Source organism: Cottoperca gobio, chromosome 9 (genome assembly GCF_900634415.1).
Source record: "Cottoperca gobio chromosome 9, fCotGob3.1, whole genome shotgun sequence".
NCBI lineage: Eukaryota > Metazoa > Chordata > Actinopteri > Perciformes > Bovichtidae > Cottoperca > Cottoperca gobio.
The window spans coordinates 24,018,216-24,040,139 of NC_041363.1; the positions used below are offsets into that span (position 1 = coordinate 24,018,216).

The 21,924-nt window shown below is 39.6% G+C and overlaps 1 protein-coding gene across 2 annotated transcripts in view; it reads right to left on the reverse strand.

Annotated features, from left to right (window-relative positions):
* Positions 1 to 21,461, reverse strand: part of cfap299 (cilia and flagella associated protein 299) — an 87,320-nt gene extending 65,859 nt beyond the window's left edge. For both annotated transcript variants that reach the window (XM_029440230.1, XM_029440231.1), the window contains exons 1-2: positions 21,333 to 21,461; positions 16,371 to 16,522 (exon numbers count right to left, since the gene is read on the reverse strand). In XM_029440230.1, coding sequence (XP_029296090.1) covers positions 16,371 to 16,522; positions 21,333 to 21,440 — 260 coding nt within the window. In that variant the 5' untranslated portion in view covers positions 21,441 to 21,461. The remainder of the gene's footprint in view (positions 1 to 16,370; positions 16,523 to 21,332) is intronic.
* Positions 21,462 to 21,924: the final 463 nt, after the last annotated feature.

Below are 21,924 nucleotides of genomic sequence, written 5' to 3' on the forward strand. Positions count from 1 at the left end.
AATAACGCAGAAGAAGAAAGGCAGTAAAAGAAATGTAGAAAGGCCATTCATTAAATTAAAAGTTGGAAAAAGAGAACACCACTGTTTCTATTGAGCTATCTGAAGTGAGAAATGAACATGAATATTTTACATTTTCCCTTTTTTCCATGTGTGTTATGAATTTATGTTATAATTTAAGTCTTTTTTTCCCCCTTTTCAAGTATTTTAAGCATAAACCAGAGCTGAAGAATATGAACAATTACTTCATTTTCACCTCATTTAAATCATCAAGATTAGGCCTGTCACAATAACTTATTTTGCTGGACCCATAGACATAATTACGATAAACAATATTATTGTCATTTTAAGACCATTTTATGCCTCTTATATAATAATATTAATATAAGAGCATAATAATGTAAATACGTCCTTTTAAATTCACATTTAAAAAAACATTCAGACATTATAATTGGAACGGTAAAAAATATTAAAATATCCTAAATAAATTAAACATGAGTAAAATGAAGCAACAAAATGGACTCTCAGGCTCCGTTAACAAGAAAGTGCAATGTCGGCACATTGTCCAAGTCTTAGTACGGTAGGGAAAACCCTGCTGTTTATTCTGGCCTCATGTTGGCTTAAATGTTCTCATGTAAACCAACATATCGAGGTCAGCTAAAATCATTGACGTCATGTCCATATTATCGTACGTTCGATAACATAATTATCGTGATAGGCCGACCCATGATTAGACTTCATGTTCAGCTAGTTTCATCAATGGATCTTTTTTATATATCTGATGAAGCACTGCCGTATTTGCTGTTATATCATACAAGACCTTTCCCCAACACTGCAGGTGCCTATTTGCTTAAAATGAGCGTTGATGATGAAATTAATACTTTTAATTGACAAAACACTGATACCTGTTTCAGTACTAAAAAAAGCACAGCTTTTATACTTTCAGAAATATAAACACGTTGTTCTAAAAAATACCTATTTTATAACAAAAGAAAACTTTACATCTGCACTAGAACTTTATCTAAAAAAAATAATTGTATTAAAATAAAATTGAATCAGGAAATTAAAACAAATGTAAAAGAAAGAAAGAATAAAAGTAATCTTCTGTATTTGCTGCAACGGATACACGTACTCTGTAACAAAATAGTATTGAGGTTCAATACTTAGCGCTTCTCAGAAGTTGTGAGAGGATGCAATAATGCCAAACTTTGCTAAACAACACCTGTTTGTTTGAATCAGCAATCCCCTAGTTTTAAATTTGTTTCTTTCATGCTGAATATTCAAAATGACTGAATGCAGTTGTGTATGCTTTACGGTCCACAGAAAGTTCAGTTATATTCTACATTAATGGCTCCTCAAATCCACTTTCCATACCCAAAGCACTTTAAAAAGCCTCAACAGCCACAACAAGCAGGGACAAAAGCCAAAGCCAATGTCTGCTCTGAGCCGAGCTTAACATTACATTAAAAGAGAACAGGATCTGAATGTTGAAATTGACTAGAATTTGGAAAAGGATTGTAATTTATACTAGTCATTTGGCCCGTGCCCCATAATGAAAGTCTTAGAGGAATCACACAGTGGTAAAAGTGCAAGGACAGCACATATTTGGAAGCTGGAACCTCACTCCATCTTCTGAGTGAGTGAAGGATTGCTGCTGGGTCATGGGGGCCGAGGCCCCAAAGTAAACACAGGTGTTGAGGAGGCAAGTGACTGGGGTTACCCCATCCAGTAGCTAAAGCAACACACACAGTCACGGACAGTGAATAATACTTCAGCAACACATATGGGCCGCTGCAAATTTGAGTTTCCCGTCAATTAACACATTTCTTATCAAGCCTCATTTAGTAGGGATAACAAGAATTTCACTATGAAATGATGGTTATTAGTGGCTAATGACTAGGTATTAGGCTAACTGTGATCCAGCCGTGTGTTTTACTGTCTTGTTTTTGAATTGTGGTCAAGGCAGGTGGGCCGTGGCATTAGTAGAAACAAAGTGAGTAAGGGGTGTGAACGGTCTCATCTGGCTTGTTGAAAGAAGCCTTCTTATAACATCTGTACTATAGATATGAAATTATTTTAACAAAAAGGTGTGGCAAAAATCTTTTTTTCTTTTCATGCACTGGTCAATTCTGAGAGTTTGGGCTATGTTGTCTTCTTTCAGACCAATGGAAAGAAAACATCCAAAATACACATTTAGGTTTTTATTTGACTAACTTTATTTGTGTCTATAGATTTCTCCTAAATTCACCAAAAGTTAGCATTAGATAATGCCTCATTTGCATATTTGAACATAACATTTCAGAAAACTTTTATACAAAAAGTATTTGTCTAATGTAAGTAATCAACTGGGGAAGTTACATGGTGATATTTATTAGTTACAATGCTTTACCCTATTTACCTGTAGTGTTTTGTTTTGTCAAAATTACTTTCTCAGATCTCTTATTTTGAAGGTTTTTACAGAGGACTTTGTTCACATGTCATTCATAGCCTGATTTATAGATCATTTTATTCCTAAAAACATGGCAAACATTCTTTTTTTTTATGGCTGTGTTGACCGTATTTAATGATTTATGTTGTAATAAAAGGATGAAAATAAAGAAAAAGAAAACATTTGACTCTTTCATGTCAACAAAATGAAACAATTTTGTACTTGGCTTTATCCAATGTATGTATATTAGCACATATTTCGGTCCAATGGGACATTTTTTGGACTGTTCTAACAATAGCATGGCACCGGTGGAGGAACCGATCTCAGGCAACAGGCTGAGTGAACATATTACATATTATAACATATGTGCCGATTGGTTGTCAAGAAATTCCTGTCCACTGTTTTATAAACTGGATATTATGTAATGCTTTGTCCACCTCTGTTTGGGGTGAACAGCTGTTACTGCAAAGCAAATATCCTCCAAGCATGTTTACACATGTATAAACAGCATTACAGTGAAATGTACTCAGCCACAAGAAAAACCCAGGGTCCTAAACTGATGTTTTAAACTATTTATTCTCAGTAATATCTACACTATCTAACCCTATCAGACATGTTGACATGGAGAGCAGGAAGCAGGGGAAGGAGTCAAACGCAGATAAAAGATGAGGAGGGAGCAGGGACGCAAGGATTCAATTTAAATGGCTTACAGGTTTTTCAAACTAGCAGGAAACAGCAGGAAAGGTCGTGGTCTAACAGCTAACAGAACTCTAAACGAAAGGTGCAACGAAGATGAACTGATTAAGGAACAAAAGAAATGTACCGGTATATGTAGTGACTAGTGCTGTGCCGAGGACATCTTTGATGACATCTGAAGCCTTGCTGCCCGTTGATACCACGTGGTTCAGATCCATTAAACCACTTTCCAGTATTACAACATTAATATTACCCCTGCTGCCATTCTCTTTTTTGATCACAACATCATTTCTGTCAAATGTTGTATTTGTACTATGTTGTTTATCCTGTACACACAACATCTATTGCACGTCTGTCCGTCCTGGGAGAGGGATCCCTCCTCAGTTGCTCTCCCTTTCTTCCATTTTCCCCCCTTTAATTATGGGGTTTCTTTAGAGAGTTTCTCCTTGTGCGATGCGAGGGTCTAAGGACAGAGGGTGTCGTATCCTGTACAGTCTGTAAAGCACACTGAGACAAATGTGTCATTTGTGATATTGGGCTATACAAATAAATTTGATTTGATTTGATTTGATTTGATAATAATGTTAGTATCATTGTATTATGATACAATTATTGCCCAAATAATTGATTGACACATATTGGATACATTACTCTTGTGACAATTAGTTTCATTATACTGTTATGTTTTACAATCCTAATATATTTTCTAGAAAATAGATATATTGATATAAATGGATTACATAGAGAACATTTATTTTTCATTATTTATAGTTATTCCCAAGCCTTACTGTACACATACTGTATCTCAAAGGTCACATGGTTGAGAGATGATGTCTGTCACCAACAGGTGGTTTTGTGAGCACATGAAGCCTGGAGAAATGAACTCTTTTGTGAACCAATTTGCTGGAAAGCTTCAATCACTTGTAGTGACTAACTAATGTGGAAGTGAGAGCAGGTGAGCAGAGGTCTGGGGAGTGCAGGGCTAACGAGGGACAGGTGAAACTAATCAAGGAGGAGGGAAACACACAGGGCAGGAACTGAAACCACGGGAGAAGTTAGTCTTTCAAAATAAAACAGGAAATACTATGCACAGAGAAACAGGAATGTTCTGGATTTAGTGTTTTTCATATTTCTAAGATCTTTTACCTTTGATATATATATATATATATATATATATATATATATATATATATATATATATATATATATATATAGCCTTCTTATCTGGGCTCTGATTAATTTGGCATGCAGTTAACACCAGTCATAATTTTACATTTTTTAATGAACACTCCTGACATTTGCTCCTGGTGTTCTTCATCACTGTTTTGGAAGAAGGAAATAATGGGAGAAACAGGCAAACCGGCTTTAAAGTGATATATTTTCTCTTTAAATAAGTGCTGTGCGATGGATCGCATTTATGCCGATGTGAAGACTAGTTGATTTAAAAAATAACTGATAAATATTTAAAGACAGTTTGAAGCGTTACATTTGAGAATGGTATTTGGTGAGGTGGAAGGAGGTAGAATGAGTGTTTAATTGGGTTCACTTTCAGGAATTAATCAGCACAACTAAAATGCAAGTTTTCAATTCTTAGAAATTCAGAACCAGTTTTGATTCCTAATCTGATAAAGGTTGTCACCAAACGTTTTCACGTGATATGATATGACCATGTCATGGTTTTGACTCACGCTCCAATTTATGGCACTGTCACATGATGCTTTTGTGGTAAAGGAATATAATATTCACATACCGTAGTCTCCTTCCCCAACGTAAAATCTGAATCTGAGTATGTGCTAATTTGACAAAGTTGACACAACTGTGTAAAACGTGGTCGGTAGGTTCCCTCTTGCTTGCACTTTGACACTTTTAAGTGCCTGCTGTTCATGTGTTTCCTACTGCATATATTCACATCTGTCACCTTCGAAAACGTGTGAGCCTAAGTGTCCTTGACCTACGACAATGATTCATCTCTTTGCTGGACTCAAAAACTATTCCATTATCTGTTTGCACAGCTGAAAGGAGGAACTGTACACTTATTACAGGGAAAACTTAAGAAATTCAATATACTGTAGCACGTTGCCCCGAGCCCCAATTTTTGTGCAATTTCATCACCCTTGCCAAACTAATTTGATCTGTATCAGGTTGTGTCGTCTTTCACACATGCAAAACATTGCTACAGTAAATAATTCCCAACATAATTAATGGAATGTCACTAAAAAGTTCTTTGAGGAATGGGGGGGGCAAGCATTCCTCACTCGTAGTCTTTGTTTTACAAATAAATATTCAGCAACTGGACAAATTATGTTTTTGAGAGCTTTTAATTTCATGACTCGTAACAGATGTTGTGCTTTGAAATAACTTCTTCTTTTATTCTGGAGACAGATTAACAGATTGAAGCTTTCATTAGCTTGCAGATTTCGCGGGTATAGCAGATGGGAACTTTCAATAATACAGTACATACTGTACCAGAATAATTTTCCTGTGAGTGGTTGGGAAAATGAATCTTATGAAAAATATTATTTTGGGCTGCTGGACGTCAAGGGAAATTCCACACAGCATGACAATTTACTTTATTTTGGGCTTTTTGTAAAATCCTCTGTCACCTCTGATTACAATGAGCTGAATGTATCAGTTACACATGTGCTACGCATGATATTCTACCTGAGTTTGCTTTGTGTATTGTGGCCACCTTGGCTTTTGGGGGTTGGGGAGGTTGCACATTGCGCATTGCCTGCCTGAGAAGTGTATGTTTTTGAAGGTTGATCAAAGGAATCATTGTCATCTTTTTCATACCTCGTTCTTATTGAGGTAAAATTAGATGTATTGCATTTGGGGAACATGCTGTGATGGATGTAGTCCAAACATAGAGAGTAAGATTGTTTTGAAGTGAAATCTGATGTGTAGATTTGGAGAGAGCTAAAAGAAACTTCAAAGTTTTGGAAAAGACTGACTACTCCAACGTGAGTCCTAAAATGAGAGGACAGGCTCTCTTCCCTGTCTGTCTTGCACATGTTAACACCACTGTGGTTTCTTCCTCATCAGTTTATTAGCTTACATTGTAATGCAAAGCAACACGTATGAAACCATTTAAACGTTTTTTTCAACTCATTTCAACTGCTGATTAGTGAAGAATTTCCTTAGCAACAGATCTATTTCTTATTTCTGGTTATATCCTGCTCGGACTATTCAGGAGTTGGAACTAAACGTTCTTGTCTAAAACTGTGGAGTCATGCTTACACTCCAAAATCAATTCAAATAAGGTGGAAATAATGAAACTACATAGACCTTGTCCTCAAGACCTTGACTCAGGGACAGCCTTACAGACCACTTAATCCATCATACAGATCATTCATCTTCAGCACATAGAAGTACAAAGGAGAAGAAGAAAGTTTGACTTGGTAGCCAGATTAGAAGAGCCACAGGGGGGCCATAAGGGGGTAAAAAGAGGTAGAGCTTTCTTGGGGGGGGGGCATGGAGGCCTGCAATAATCCTGTTCATCCTAAATATAAGCAACGATAATGACATTATATTTTGAACCAAAGTATTCACCATTACTTATGTTTACTTTAGTAAAAATGTAACCTGTTTCATAATGACAACCCCCTCTCCTGAACATGGTATGAGTCTTTTGTACGCAACTGTGCAAAGAAACTCCAGTCAACCAGCCACATGACCAAAAGAAAGTTACTGAACTAAACTACTATTAGCTAGCTATGCTATACCTGAGTAAGTTCCGTAGTCATTTCACTCGTACAAAAGAACATGCCGATTGTTGTTAGCTGTGATGGCGACAACACAGCTCGCTGGGAAGTGTGCGGATGCAGCTCCGGGGACGGATAGCTGCGGAGTTAGCTAGGTAGATTGTCCTTCTCAGGAGCTGGTGTTAAATTGAGATTGGGCTGGAAACTGTCAATCTGAACTGGCAACACTGGAAGGGAGCGTTAGAACCAGCACTGCTGCCAGCCACCAGACACTGTTGGGCGCATTTTCTGTTACCAGTGAAGCTAATTCCGCCATGCTTTAATGCTTCACTTGATAAATGAGCCGAACAAAGTTGTCACTCTTCTGGTGATAGCAATGTGCAGAGTGTGACTGCTCTGTCCTGCTACTGTCCGTTCTACTCTATTCTATTTCTAAGGTTATAACAAACAAGGTTCCGCGTTATCATTTCTCTTCTGGTAGACCTACTGCAGCTGTGGGTCACAACAAAACTGGTCATTTGAAAGTTATTTTTTGCAATGAACGATGGGTTCCTTTTAATAGCAGTGTCACACCTGTTATTATCGTGTTACTATCGTATTAACGTTTTTGGTGTCTCTAGCCAGTGAGTGTTTGAGGGCAGAAGTTTTATTAATCAAGTCATTAATATGAAATATGGAATGACTTCTAAAATGTGGAAACATCCAGGTCAAACAACAGCTTGTTATTTATTATCTGCTGCACCAGCTGGTCCTAAACTGGTGCATGTTGATCTATGCACTGCGTGGTGGGATGTGGTGGCGAGCTTAAGCCTGGCAGGATGTGTGTCTCTGGACAGAGCTCGCAGGGGAGAGCTCCAAAGTTAGACACCCGTCCAAAATCACAAAGAGCAAGGAAGGCAATTGGCTTGACAGCACATGTAATAGAGCCTGCAAAACCTCGTCGCCTGAGGGCCCTCGCCAGAGTAGCAGTCGTGGAGAGTGGCGGGGGTTTGGCTCGCTAAAAATGAGGCTGGGATCAGCTTTGTGAGGCTTCTCATGTCAGTCACATCCACAATCTTATTTTCGCTAAGCATCTGGAGGTTGGATCCGCAGTGAAATGTATTCACTGTGCGTGTTCGTAGCACTGGTTTTACTTGGCACAGCAAGTGATAGCTCACTTTTAATATAGAGTAGAGAGTTAGAGAGCGGAGAATTCTTGAGGTAGACTGTAAAAACGCAGCAGCACAATGGACAATGAGCATGGCTGTGGTTTGGACTGTGGGGAGATCGCGGGGAGCCTGATGGAAACCTCGCAGGGCTGCCGTGAGCACGCGAGGTCAGGACATATGCTGACATGGACTTCTGGGCCCGAGCCAGAGCCGGAGCAGAGAGGAAACGGAGGCCTCACGTCTGCTCAGCAGTGCTCCCCTGCTCCTCTTGTTTGTCCCTGACTTTATATCACATGTTATTCTTGTCCAAGATAAAACACAATGCTATCAAGACTCAAAATATGGATGTCAATGTTTGCTATGAACAGAACACAATTTCCAACTTCTGGCAGGTTGAGCTGTTCGTAATATCTAATGAAAGACATTAATGTTTTGTTAACACAAAGTCTTGATGTCATGAAGTACTTGGGTATTTCACTAGTACCAGAAGTGAGAGAACAATTTGAGTTTGTGGACTAGTGTCCACAAACTTATCAGAATAATTATCAGAATAATTGAACCTAAATCAGAATAATTTAGGTTCAGCTTTCACATTTTTAAGAAACAAAAGGCTGAAAAAAGTAAAAGTGTGGAAGTAAAAAATCAAAGATTTTCCAGATAAACTACATATTTGCTCGTTCAACTAACCAAATGTTTTATGTCACTTTTTGCTAAAAAAGCAGATATAATATTGGATACGACTAAAGTTATCCAAGACTCAAAGCTTAACAATTCTAAGTATTTTACCAACTTGAAATTGGATCCTAAAATTGAAGCTATCAGAACCCACCAACCCTGTTTCACTATTTGTTGATTCTAACTACCCGTTCAGCTTCCCCCTAACTAAACAACCGCACAACTGACTAAGCATCCCATTCATTCAAGTATTGTATTTCACTTATGTCTGATGAGAGCACCAGGTCTTTTGTTTGGTCTTTTTGTGGTGTGCTGGCAAAGCCCCCACCCCTTTCACAGCCAAGCTGTCAGGAGGAGCGTGTTGTCCTTTAAGAATGAGACAGGGCAACAACAGGGCAACATCTGATTAGCATTCACGGCACTATCTCCACTCCCTTGGTATTTTATTACCACAGGTGCAGGGGCATTCATTGATCAGATGCACGCTACAGGCGAGGTTAGCCCTTAATTGAAAACAGCTCTATTTATACACCTGCAGGCACTAAAGGTCTCCAAGAGAGCACAGGGAGGTTGAAAAGAAGAGAAAGGAAGGGGAAAAAACACAGAGCAGTGACAGAAGAGTGAAAAAAGACATAATACATTTTATTTAACATGTCTTGGGAGACATAGGTTAAGGTCTACAAGGAAGGCGAAATGCATTCCCAAAAACAGCATGGGTACCCAGTGCCATGAGGGGATAAGTATGCAGGTGCAAAAGTCTTTAGGGAAGTACACATTTTTATAACAAAGATTTCCATTTGTTGAGAAGAGGCACACAGAAATGCAAATCCAAGATTATTTTAGTTTTCCTTACTAGCCGAGGAACAAATACATTGAGTTTGTGTTTACCGTACAGCTGCCAGTCTGTGTGGCCACACTCGTTTTTCAGAACACTGTACTGATTGTGCTCGGCCACTTTGCAGGTGGTACATTGCATCCTGAGGCTCGTGTTTTCACAATGTGACCATAACAGGAGGTCAGGGGGTCAGTTTGGTGGAAGTCCAATCAGAAAACAAAACCACAGAGGAAAGAGCAATCTGCAATTAGACAGAGAGGGGCTCAAACTTGCCACTTTTGATGGAAAAAGTCTGCAAATGCTGTGTAGTTTTTTCTGTCTTGTCAAAGTCTTTTGCACGATTTCCAAGTGTGGGAAAGCAATGAAAGCTGTTAATTTGTTAATTCGACTTATAGTCGCTTATAGGTTGTTGCCGTTGAAGCAATAATCCAAACAGCAGGTGAAATGTACCAAAAATATTTACCCACATTTCCCTCTAAGCTGACATAATGACCAACAAAAGTGTGAGTCAGCAGAAGTATCCAATTATTATTGAAGGGTTCAATTTAATGTAGAAAAATTACAATAATTTTCAGTATCACATTTAATGTAAATGGTTAATTACCTTGGAGAGAATTCAGAAACAATTTGCTGCTCAGAACAACAGACTGTAAAACTGTTATGAGTGATGTCTTTTGCAGCAATGTCCGATTATTAACGGAATATTTTCATCTGTCTACTGCAGAGCGCTGATGAAAAACAAACTACTCTATAAGTGATAATGGCATAAGTCCCATACAAGTGAGCCAAGAGGGGCTTCTTTGAGACTACTTTGTATTTTAACCAACTATTTCTGTGTTAATAAAATGACCTGAGCAGATGGGAAGCTAAGTGTTTTAAACATCTCTTCTCATTGTTTTTGATGTTTTGTTATATTTTTTGCTTTATGGCTCCTGTCAAATTCAGTGTCAAAAAAAGCCAAATGGAAACAACTCCGCTTCCTTAATACACTTGGGGTGTTGACTGTCATTAAACACGTGCCAGGTCAATGTGTCTCTCAAATTAAAACACTAACAAAAGACGGAGTTTGGTGACAGCGTGAAGTCGCATGGCATCATGGGAGAAAACACGTTTAAAATCAGTGTCTTTAACGTTTGCTCAGCTTGTTTCTCTGATACTTTAGAATCCAGACGTCCGATGACTAACATCCTTCATCCGGTTATTATTAAAATGGTGCTTAGAACTGTATAAAAAGTCTATTTATGAAAAGTCCGTTTCTGGAAGACGCCCACAACGCTGACGCATAATCAGAGAGGATATGAGAGTTGACAGAATGAAACGGACGGTTACTTTGATTAATATTACACATTTCTTTGGGTTTGCAAATTGTTGGAAACATTTGGGATAATGAGTATAAACAACTCAACTACATATACAGTATATCTCAAAAGTGAGTACACCCTTTAGATTTTTGCAAATATTCTGTTATATCCTTTCAGGGGATAACATTATCCTACTGAAACTTTGATATAACTTAAAGTAGTCAGTGTGCTGCTTGAATAACAGTATAGATTTATTGTCCTTTGAAAATTACTCAGTACACAGCTGTTAATGTCTAAACAGCTGGCAACAAAAGTGAGTACACCCCATAGTGAACATGTCTAAATTGTGCCCAAAGTGTCAATATTTTGTGTGACCACCATTGTTATCTAGCACTGCTTTAACCCTCCTGGGCATGGAATTCACCAGAGCTGCACAGGTTGCTTCTGGAATCTTCTTCCACTCCTCCACGACGACATCACGGAGCGCACGGATGTTGGACACCTTGCACTCCTCCACCTTCCTCTTGAGGATGCCCCACATGTGCTCAATTGGGTTTAGGTCTGGAGACATACTTGGCCAGTCCATCACCTTAACCTTCAGCTTCTTCAGCAAGGCCGTTGTCATCTTGGAGGTGTGTTTAGGGTCATTATCATGTTGGAAAACTGCCCTACGGCCCAGTTTCCGAAGAGAGGGGATCATGCTCTGCTGCAGGATGTCACAGTATATATTGGAATTCATGTGTCCCTCAATGAAATGCAGCTCCCCAGTGCCGGCAGCACTCATGCAGCCCCAGACCATGATGCTGCCACCACCATGCTTGACTGTAGGCAAAACACATTTGTCTTGGTACTCCTCACCAGGGTGCCGCCACACACGCCGGACACCATCTGACCCAAACAGGTTTATTTTGGTCTCATCAGACCACAGGACATGGTTCCAGTAACTCATGTTCTTGGATTCATTGTCTTCAGCAAACTGTTTGCGGGCTTTCTTATGCATCGGTTTCAGAAGGGGCTTCTGTCTGGGGCGACGGCCATACAAACCGATTTGATGCAGTGTGCGGCGTATGGTCTGGGCACTGACAGGCTGACATCCCACTTCTGCAACCTCTGCAGCAATGCTGGAAGCACTCGCACGTCTATTTTTGGAAACCAACCTCTGGATATGACGCTGAGCACGTGGACTCAACTTCTTTGGTCGACCCTGGCGAGGCCTGTTCCGAGTGGAACCTGTCCTGGAAAACCGCTGTATGATCTTAGCCACTGTGCTGCAACTCATTTTCATGGTGTTGGCAATCTTCTTATAGCCAAGGCCATCTTTGTGAAGCGCAATAATCCTTTTTTTCAGCCGCTCAGAGAGTTCCTTGCCATGAGGTGCCATGTTGTCCAGCATTCAGAGAGAATTGTGCCCAAAACACCAAATTTAACAGCCCTGCTTATCATTTACACCTGAATCCTTGTAACACTAACGAGTCACATGACACCAGGGCGGGAAAACAACATCATTGGGCACAATTAGGACATGTTCACTATGGGGTGTACTCACTTTTGTTGCCAGCTGTTTAGACATTAACAGCTGTGTACTGAGTAATTTTCAAAGGACAATAAATCTATACTGTTATTCAAGCAGCACACTGACTACTTTAAGTTATATCAAAGTTTCAGTAGGATAATGTTATCCCCTGAAAGGATATAACAGAATATTTGCAAAAATCTAAAGGGTGTACTCACTTTTGAGATATACTGTATAACATAGGTCTAGTCATTCGAGGAAACGTTACATATTGTAGGCCTTTTTTTAATCAAATATTCATCTGTACTCCTGAAAGATGGCTCTGAGATGAGAACTGAAACTGATTAATCACTATCCTTTAATCCTTTAATTAACTTTTCAAACAAAAAACTTCTCCATTGTGAGGAATCGCTGCTTCTATTTTGTCTTATGTGACTACATGAAACTATATTATCTTCAAATTTAAACCAATGGGGGCCCAGACATACAGAGGCAAATAAAAGCAACAAAAAGCATAAAATCTTAAATCACTCCTCCTTATTTACACTCGTACAGTATCTGAGCAACGTATCCTAATACGACGGTTAATATGATATCTTACAAAAAGTTATTACTGTCCGTGCGAATATCCAGCAACAAGTTTCAATTTCCGCTGGTTTCATGCATATAGTATTTTGTTAAATACTTGGTGAAGTTTAGGCAACAAAGCCACATAATGTCACATGGCTTAAAATAATTAGTGACGTGACGTTACTTACGTATGGAAGTTACGTGACAAATAAATCAGGGTTGACTTCTGGTTTTACGCGGGACAGGAACAAGCGGTCACCTGGGGGCAAGTCCGTTGTTTTTGGACCCCCCCCCCCCCAACCACCACAAACTCCTCCCTTTGTTGCTCTTTATACTTTCCTTGTTCACTATTACGTGGATTATACAAATTGATTTTGTTAGTTAACAAGTTACAGTGCATTAATCAGACTTTTGCTACAGACACCAAAACAATTCTTACTTACATACCTCCCTTTGAGAAATATGTAATATATGTATACATATATGATATTTTGGATCATAGCTTGTTGTAGTTTGACAATGTTTTAACGCACATTTAGATGCTTTAGTTTGATGTGACTCACAATTGGAATCCATTGTAACTGCTGTGAATCCAAACGGACTAACAACCTTTCAAACCTACATGGGGTGAGTATTTAATACTCAAAACAATTTCCGTGAAGTATTCCTTCAAAACCAATTTGACTGGATGTTATGAATGTTTCTGATCCTGTAACTCAAACGCTGTCGGGCCCCTTACGAACATCGTTTGAAACGGACTTGGATGTGGATCTTGGAGGCGGAACAGACTACTGCGTATATTACAACATCCCAATGTTCCCGTACAACATTTCCCTGGATCCTGTTGGGACAAGATAAAAGGGTTTTGTGGCCTAATATCACTGTAACTGCAGGTGTGGAGGCTCCCATTTCACCAGTGTCACTGATGTTCACAGACGTTTGTAGGAGGAGAGAGGGGGAGGGGGGGAGACATCTGCACATTTGGATAAGCATCTGAGAGTTCAATCAAATTCTACACCTAGCAGGTAAATGTTTGGATACCATGTGTGTGTGTGTGTGTGTGTGTGTGTGTGTGTGTGTGTGTGTGTGTGTGTGTGTGTGTGTGTGTGTGTGTGTGTGTGTGTGTGTGTGAGAGAGTCTGTTCTGGCTTGTCATCAAAGGAGATACCACAACCACATGGCTTTATCAAGAATGAGAACAATATCTGTGTGATCATTTTCCTCAGGGGGGGCAGTTTATAGAAGACTCCAGTTTGTAGTGTTTGTCATTCAGCGTGTTTATGTTAAGCATTTTTATTTGAACTTAGACAGATGGGCAGGCCTTGTTCAAATAAAAGCCTTGTTCATGTAGGACATGAACTTGATGAATTACTCCCATTTATCCTGTCTTTTGTAAAAATGCAATCATAAAGAATTATACAAGCTGTTCAAACCGCTACCGCACCGGATACAGCTATAAAAGATTCAGATTTTATGACCTGTCATGCCTTGATTAGCAGAGCAGAACTTCACCCAAAAAGTCCTTTTACATTTTCCTCATACATACTGCTGTTGCAGGAAGGAAGAAAAACCCTGTCTCAAAAACACAGGAATTAAAATAAAAAAGAGGCTGTGAACTATATTTTATATATTTAGCTCACACTTTGATCTGGCAACATACAGGTCCAGGACCAATCCCACTCCGTTGGAGGGTGAATTAAGAACCCTTCTTTAAGATGTAAGGTGAAAATACAACGTCAAGCTTCGGGACTGACATCCCACTCTCTGGAGGAAACAGGAACTGTAACTTTCGTAACTTTTTCGTAATCAGGGTTTCATTTCAGCGGCTTTCAAAAATGGCAACCTACGAAGCTTCTTTGGGGGTTTTGTCTTGTTATTTTTGTCAACATCTTCTCATTTTAAAACGTGATGTTTATGAGCTTCTTGGCTTTTGCAACAGTCCCTATAAATATACAACAATTTACAATCAAATAAACACGTCTAAACGACCCTAAACACAATGTAACCTAAAGTTCACATCTGTATGACAATATGAAATGTCTGTCTTAGTTTGATCAGTTTACCATTAAAGGTTTGTACGGGTGGTTGCATCAGTAAAGTGAGTTTGTTAAGTCAGCATCGATGTAGACTACTGTTGGACGGTTTTATAACCCACTTCCACTCCTCGCTAATTGTTTTGGGATGGTGGACCCTCCAAGCGAATGCGGGAATGGAATGGAAGTGGTTAGGGAGAGGGAGAAGGGGTCGGATTGTAATTGGGCCTCAGTGAGCTGGTTCATTGTGTTGCTCGGGGTCGCAACGGTGCCGATAGTCAAATATAGGATAATGTGGGACCTAAACAGCCGACAATTAGTCAATTCATCGATTAGCCGAACAACAGATATTAATTGGCAGCTTCTCATATGTGACAATGTTCTGTTTTCTTTGTCATATATTATAATAAATTCAATATCTAAACAGCCTTTAAACACCAGGGGCGGTTTTTTGTGGAAATCATTGACATGTGACAAGTGATGTTATGAATACTTTCATACAGAATGCGAATATTACGTCTTTACATTTTTTTAATAAAGTTCTACTCAACAAGGTTAGGGGGCAATCAAATGCATGCAAGTGCAAACTCTTGGTAGAATACCTGATAACAGGAATGGTCTAATTCTAAAAGAAACGGGATTAAAATGATTGTCTTTGCGATAACTTTCCCAGCACTTGAAGCAACACGGCCACCCCTCTGTGTTTGTGTTAGTGTGAGTACACACTGCTATTTACTGTACAATAATACTTAATCAAACTCCACAGGGCCGCTTTCTCTAGCTCCTCTTATACAGGGAGGTCAGAGGTCCAGATCAGCTACAGCAGAGGTCTTGCAGCGGTGTTTTGCTCAACAACAGGGGTCAAAGTCCACCAGATGAAGAGTGGCTTTTCCTTCTCATGCCTCCCTGTGTCTGAAGAACTTTTTTTTTTGGACATCTTGCCGATTTGAAGTCACGCAAAACACCTTGACAGTCGAGAAGAATGGCAATCATATAAAGAAAATGAGATTTAAAAAAAACTGGATAATTTATGTCAAGGTCACATTTTTTGTCATAAAATATGGCCTGAAACATGCGATCTGGTTTGGAGCTGAATGCGGCTGAGGCATCGCAGCACGAGTATAGAAATGACTGCACAGCTTCCACCACAAGAAACTAATTCTAGGCAGAGGATCACTCATGTAAAATATTATTCACAGGGAATGAGAAGTCTATACAATGAACCACAGAACACTAACATAGAGAGGCAGATACCAGGAGAATAAATGTCTTCTCCAAGGCATGGTGACTGATTGATTCCAAAATCCACCGACCACATTCAGACTTTAATGCAGCCAAATTTCATTTTCAGAGTATATCGAAGCCTCCTGATATTTTAGAATTGGACTGGTGGTTGGTGTGAATTTGTCTTCCCTGTTATTCATGCAAATGACATGTCAGTGAGCATGGTGGCTTGGGTGAGAATTTAACTCACATTGGCCGGTTCCTGCTGTAGAAAGTGTTGCTCTTTGCAGCCTGTGCAGCCTGTGCAGCCTGTGCAGCGGCTTTCTTTTCCTCAAATTCCTCCCTGCTCAGGACTGTGCCCTTGTGGCCGTGCTCCACCAGTTTACGGGCCAACTCCCTGCTCTGCAAGAGAAAAGAAAAAGGAGAGGAGTCAGTCAAGGAGAGGGGATAAAGCTTGAAGTCACGGCTGGAGATAGTTGGATCTTGTCAATCTCGAATTTTGGCATGTGAGTGCTATTTTTATTACTATTAAACGTCAGAAAGTAGTGAAAAATGACTATTACAATTTCCCTGAACTCCAGGTGACGTCCTTTGGCTTGTTCTGTCTGCCAAACAGCCTCAAACCTGCAGATATTTAATTTTACAAATATATAAAAGAGAGAATGGCAACATGTCTTCACTTTTTAGAAGCTGGAACCAGAAAATATTTGGCACATTTGCCTAACAAATTATTTAAACAATTTATTTTCTGTTGATCCCCTAAAGCTGGGAATACACGGTACGATGTATGTAATGGTCACACTGTACGGGTAAATTGTCTGCAATGTAAAGCCAAAGCTCACACTTTATGGTCAGATCATCAAGCCACAAGAAAATGTAAAAATAGAAAATAAAACAGTTGACAATTGTCAATAAAGATTAGTTTGAAAGCATGGAGAAGTTTGTTTGCTAGCGGAGATCTTTAACGTTACACCAGCAGGGTTCACATTAATGCTAATAGTCATCTATGACAAGTGCATCCTGTGTGTTGAACTCGCAGGTGGCTGGGAAGACTTGGACAATATGCCTGGTCCATTTTGCAGAGAGAATTAGTGGTAAGCTAGCTATGTTTAGATTGTACATTGTTAACTACTGGGGAATAGTGGGGACTAAATTAAGCGACTCACGGCTCAGCTACAACTATGCGAGAGCCTGACGACGGCCATCCAAAAATGGAAAAGACATTTATCCGAACGTCGGACAGTCGGTCGGGAGCGGTGGATTGGTCCTCGCTCCCTCTTGTACACTGCAAGGCAATGGACGCCTGACCCTAAAATGACTCTTGCTGCTAAAAAACGGGTCAGAAACAGGCTGAAATTGCACAGCAGTGATACTCAACTTTCTGCCTGAGGGCCAAGTATGTCTCCCGTAGGGTGCCAGGTGGCCTTCCGACTCTTTTTCAAATTCACAATAAAAAACATATTGATTCACAATGTGAATTTTGTTCTTATACTTTTAATTGTAAAAAAGGTGCCAGAGTGCTTTAAAAAAGCATCAAAATAGAGCTTGTTTATATATAAAAACAAAAAAAGTTCCCAGGGAGGATCCCCCAACAGAGGTCCAGGTTAATCCCTGAATGTCCTAACTGGCCCCTGGTCTCCTATCATTTTGCAAAGAAAAGGCCCCTAACCAAAGCAAGTTGAGTATAGTCGTACAGTGTATGGCCAGCTTAGCTGATGAATCAGTGGCTATTTTAGACGAAGCATACAGTACATCCAGTGTCTGCAACATCCTGGATTTAGGTCTAGATCAGCAATCCCTACTGAGTGATCGTAAAAATCCCTACAAATGAAATGTTTTATTTTGTCAGCCAGTAAGATTTAGGATTTACTAACCACTCTAGCCTCAAGATACCCCAGAATATGAAAGTGATAGCCTGCTCTGCCACACCACAAGCTTCAGATATTGCAGTTTAGTTTTGTGGGCACGGTGTGATTTCTTGCCTATGCTCAGCTCCATTCATTTTCTACGTGTGTCTGTTTGGTGCGCGTATGTGTGCGTGTTTGTGTTCGTGCCCATGTGTCAGTGCCTCTGTAAGGATTGTTAGCTACATTATTCCAATCACTGTTTTGCAGACTCGCCGTCATTAAAGCCAAGCCATAAAGTCATCATCTTAAAACCAAATCTTGCTGTCAAATCCCGTGGCTTGTAAGATCAAAGCTCCGGCCACATGTCCTCCTACCCAAAATCCCAGCAGCCAGGCCTGCGTCCGCACCCGAGAGGAAAAGTTATATTTTCCTTCAACTTTGAAGTGGCTTACCAGAAATGAGTCTCAGACATAGGCCGGACCTAAAATTGGCCTGAAAATCATTGTCTTCCTTTTCAAGGCTCATTGAATACGTCTGTTTGAAGGACCTGCTTCAGTTGACGCACCAGGACCTGGACTAATACTCAGTAATCTATCCTGGCAAAAGCAAAAATGACCTTGTATTAATACCTCTTTAACTACTCCACGTTTATGAGTTCATAGTCACAGTGTGACAAGTCCTAAGTAACAGGAAAATTATGTTTATAATTAGCTGATTTATCAGAACATGGGCCTTATCAGCGTGACTGCACAGGTTAGATGACCTGGGCTGACTATGGTGTGTCATAACACAGGGTTGATTTAGTTTGATAGTGATTGACTGCAGCTGATTATCAGGTCTGATATGAGTTGTTCTCTTCTCTGTGTGGACACAGGTGTTCAAACAAAGTAGCCCATGGCAGCAGCTACGCATATCATTAGCAAGTGTGCCATCTGCTGGACAAAAGCGGGATTGCCCATTTCTGATGAGCAGGTTCAATTCAAGCCTATTTATAAGTATTTGTATACTGGATAGGTTTAAGACCAAAAACTAGAGGACAGCTACATCAAAGCGAAAACAAATGTAAATTATAAACTTGTAGCGACTAATAGACACTTCCTCTTTAAAAAAAACATAATTATTTACATTTCATGGACACATTTCAAGTAATAACAGCATTTGAAAATAGAAAACTAGACAATTTAAATCCCTTTAAAGCTTTTTCAGATTTGTAGTCTCTCAATGTCCTATAAATTTAATTATGGTTCAGATTGGAGAACATATTGTCAAAGTGGGCCTAAATGGGATTAGGTGAACTCTCCTAAAAAGTATCACTTTATAGATCGTGTGCATGTGACGTCACGCTTACGTCCCAACCCGTAAATCAGCCATGTTGGATGATATACACAACCAAGACGGCGCCCGTTCGCGTGTGAGTTGCTGCAATGCTTCGTAATTTTCTTTGTATTTAAACGTCTAAGATTGAAAGAAAATGGCAATCGTGTGCGCAGTGTATAATTGTGGTCATAACGCTACTCGTGACCCAGAGAAACGGTTCTTTAGATTTCCTACAATCATCACAAACAACGATCCACAAAAGAGGGATGAATTGCTGTCTACTAAATGCCGTAAACTGTGGTTTAGCAACATAACTCGTGAGGACTTAACAGAAGAAAAAGCACAATTCACCCGTGTGTGTGGCGTCCACTTTATATCTGGTAAGAGCTCATGCTAAAGCTATGTTTCAATGTTTACGTTAAACATTTGTGCTTATGATATACCCGAACACTGTAAGACCTTACTGCTCCATATCTCTGACTGGTAAATAAGGCACTTTCTTTACATGTGATGGCAGCCATTTGCTCTTTTCTTCTGTGCATGTTTTTGTTTGGCTTATTCTTGAGACTACTTCACTTGCGAAAAGCAAAGCACCAATGTGAGAACATGCTTCGCTTACTCCAGCCATACAATCACAGTGTGCGAGGATAACATCGCCGCTCTTCTCACTCGCAAACCACGGCTTGAGCGGTGTATCTCGAGCTCTTTGAGAGTGATTTACACGGGCATGGATGAGCACCCTGTCATCTTTCAGTGGTTTGGTAAGAAGACTACCAACCCAGCCAGAAACAAAGAAATTATAAGCATCTAAGCTCTTGTATGCCTTCATTTGTGCGTTGGTTTTCCACAACGTTTATAGCACAAGGTAGTTCACAATATTCGGATATTCAATCGGCGGTAATGAATCTAAATCCTCAATATAATCCGACGGCTTTAGCGTGTACGGGTCACGGCCGCAAATTTGGACTTTTTCCTCTGAATCTTGCCTTTGCAGAGGACTCCAGAGAGTCAGAATACTTAGAAGAAGTCGGAGTTGTATTGCTGTTGTTGTTCGCTTTAGACGCCATTGTTGATTTGTATATCATCCAACATGGCGTTGCACGCATACGTCACACAGTTTTGTCACGTGTTTGCACACTATCTATAGGACCAAGGATTCACTGAGATTTCTTGGTGTCTTTTAACATTAAACATACATTTAACATAAATTTTCATTTTGACAATACATGGCAACTTAATCAAATGTTTGTTGTCTCTACTGTTTTGAAATTATATGACGAATTTGAATGTTAAGAACACTTTAAATGAGAATTGGTGGTAGCTGCTTGGTAAACCCATAGCTTAAACCCCTATTACCAAACCTGTGTATGACTGACACCTAGCGTGCGATCATGGGTACTACACCAGCTAAACTTATCACCATGTCAAAGCCAGCATTTGAGCGACTTCAGATACACTGCTTACATACAGCAAGTTCATGCGTGCTAATAAAAACTTGTGTACTTTAACATGACTATATTTAAGGTTGGAAAAGTTGTCATCAAAAACGTCGTTTCGAGTCTATAGTCTGTTTAGAGTATAAAGACGACTATAAACCAGATAGGCATCGGGCCTACCTCGAAAAATGACATCAATATAAAAATACAATGTTCAATATGGTAAATGCTTAGTTTAGTAAACAGCAAATAAATTCATAGCAAGTCAACGTGTAAAATCGCAATTCTTGCTCCATAATCTTCTAGAACGTCAGCTAGCTGCTGCTGCGGTCTTGAAAAAAACATATCTGAAGTAAGTGGTGTTGTTGTATTAATAAGAACGGGAAGGGGATTCGGTAGATGCCGAATTGAAGAGGCAGACTATGTGATTTTGAAAAATTGAAATCAAGTTTTCGTGACGTGCATTGTTGCATTATCGCAAAGAATACATTAAACTGGCTGTTTAGTGAATGCGGTTCTGACGTAGTTTACAAAACAACGGGGTTACATTGAGAAAGATAGTTGATGCTGGAGTGAGGGCTGAAGTCAATAGTTTGTAACATAGTGACTCACTTTTAGGTAAAATAAATCCATTGGTGTGACTTTGGAGTCGAGATAATCTTCGTAGTATTTAAACTGCATTACAGAATCGTGGAAACGAGCGGCTGTGCTGTAATCCATCTTCACGTGTTCTGTGTTGTGAAAGGCTGCTATAGCAACCGTGGACGGCACGTCGCAGGATGCGGAAGTCAACAGGCTCACCATGGATGTGTAGAGCGTGACTGAAATGGTAAAGAGCTGTTCATTCAATGCCACACATAGGCTATATTAGAATATATATATAAATAATGAATACAGACCTATGAAGTTGAAATTGAAGAATTGCAGTTTGGCAGGGCAGTTAAAATCATGGGGCCAAAGGTTTAGACACATTTTTCAGCAAAAACTTAAAAAATACAGGTAGGCCGAGGTGACATACTGTAATGTGCATATCACTCTGGACACAGAACCATCATACAGACTCTGATGGCCTTTACCTTTTCTAAAATGTCATTTTTAAAGCCCAATATCACAAATTTGCCTCAAGGGGCTTTACAATCGATATAGCATACAACACCCTCTGTCCTTTGTCCCTCGATTCAGATATAGATGTAGAAAAATGGAA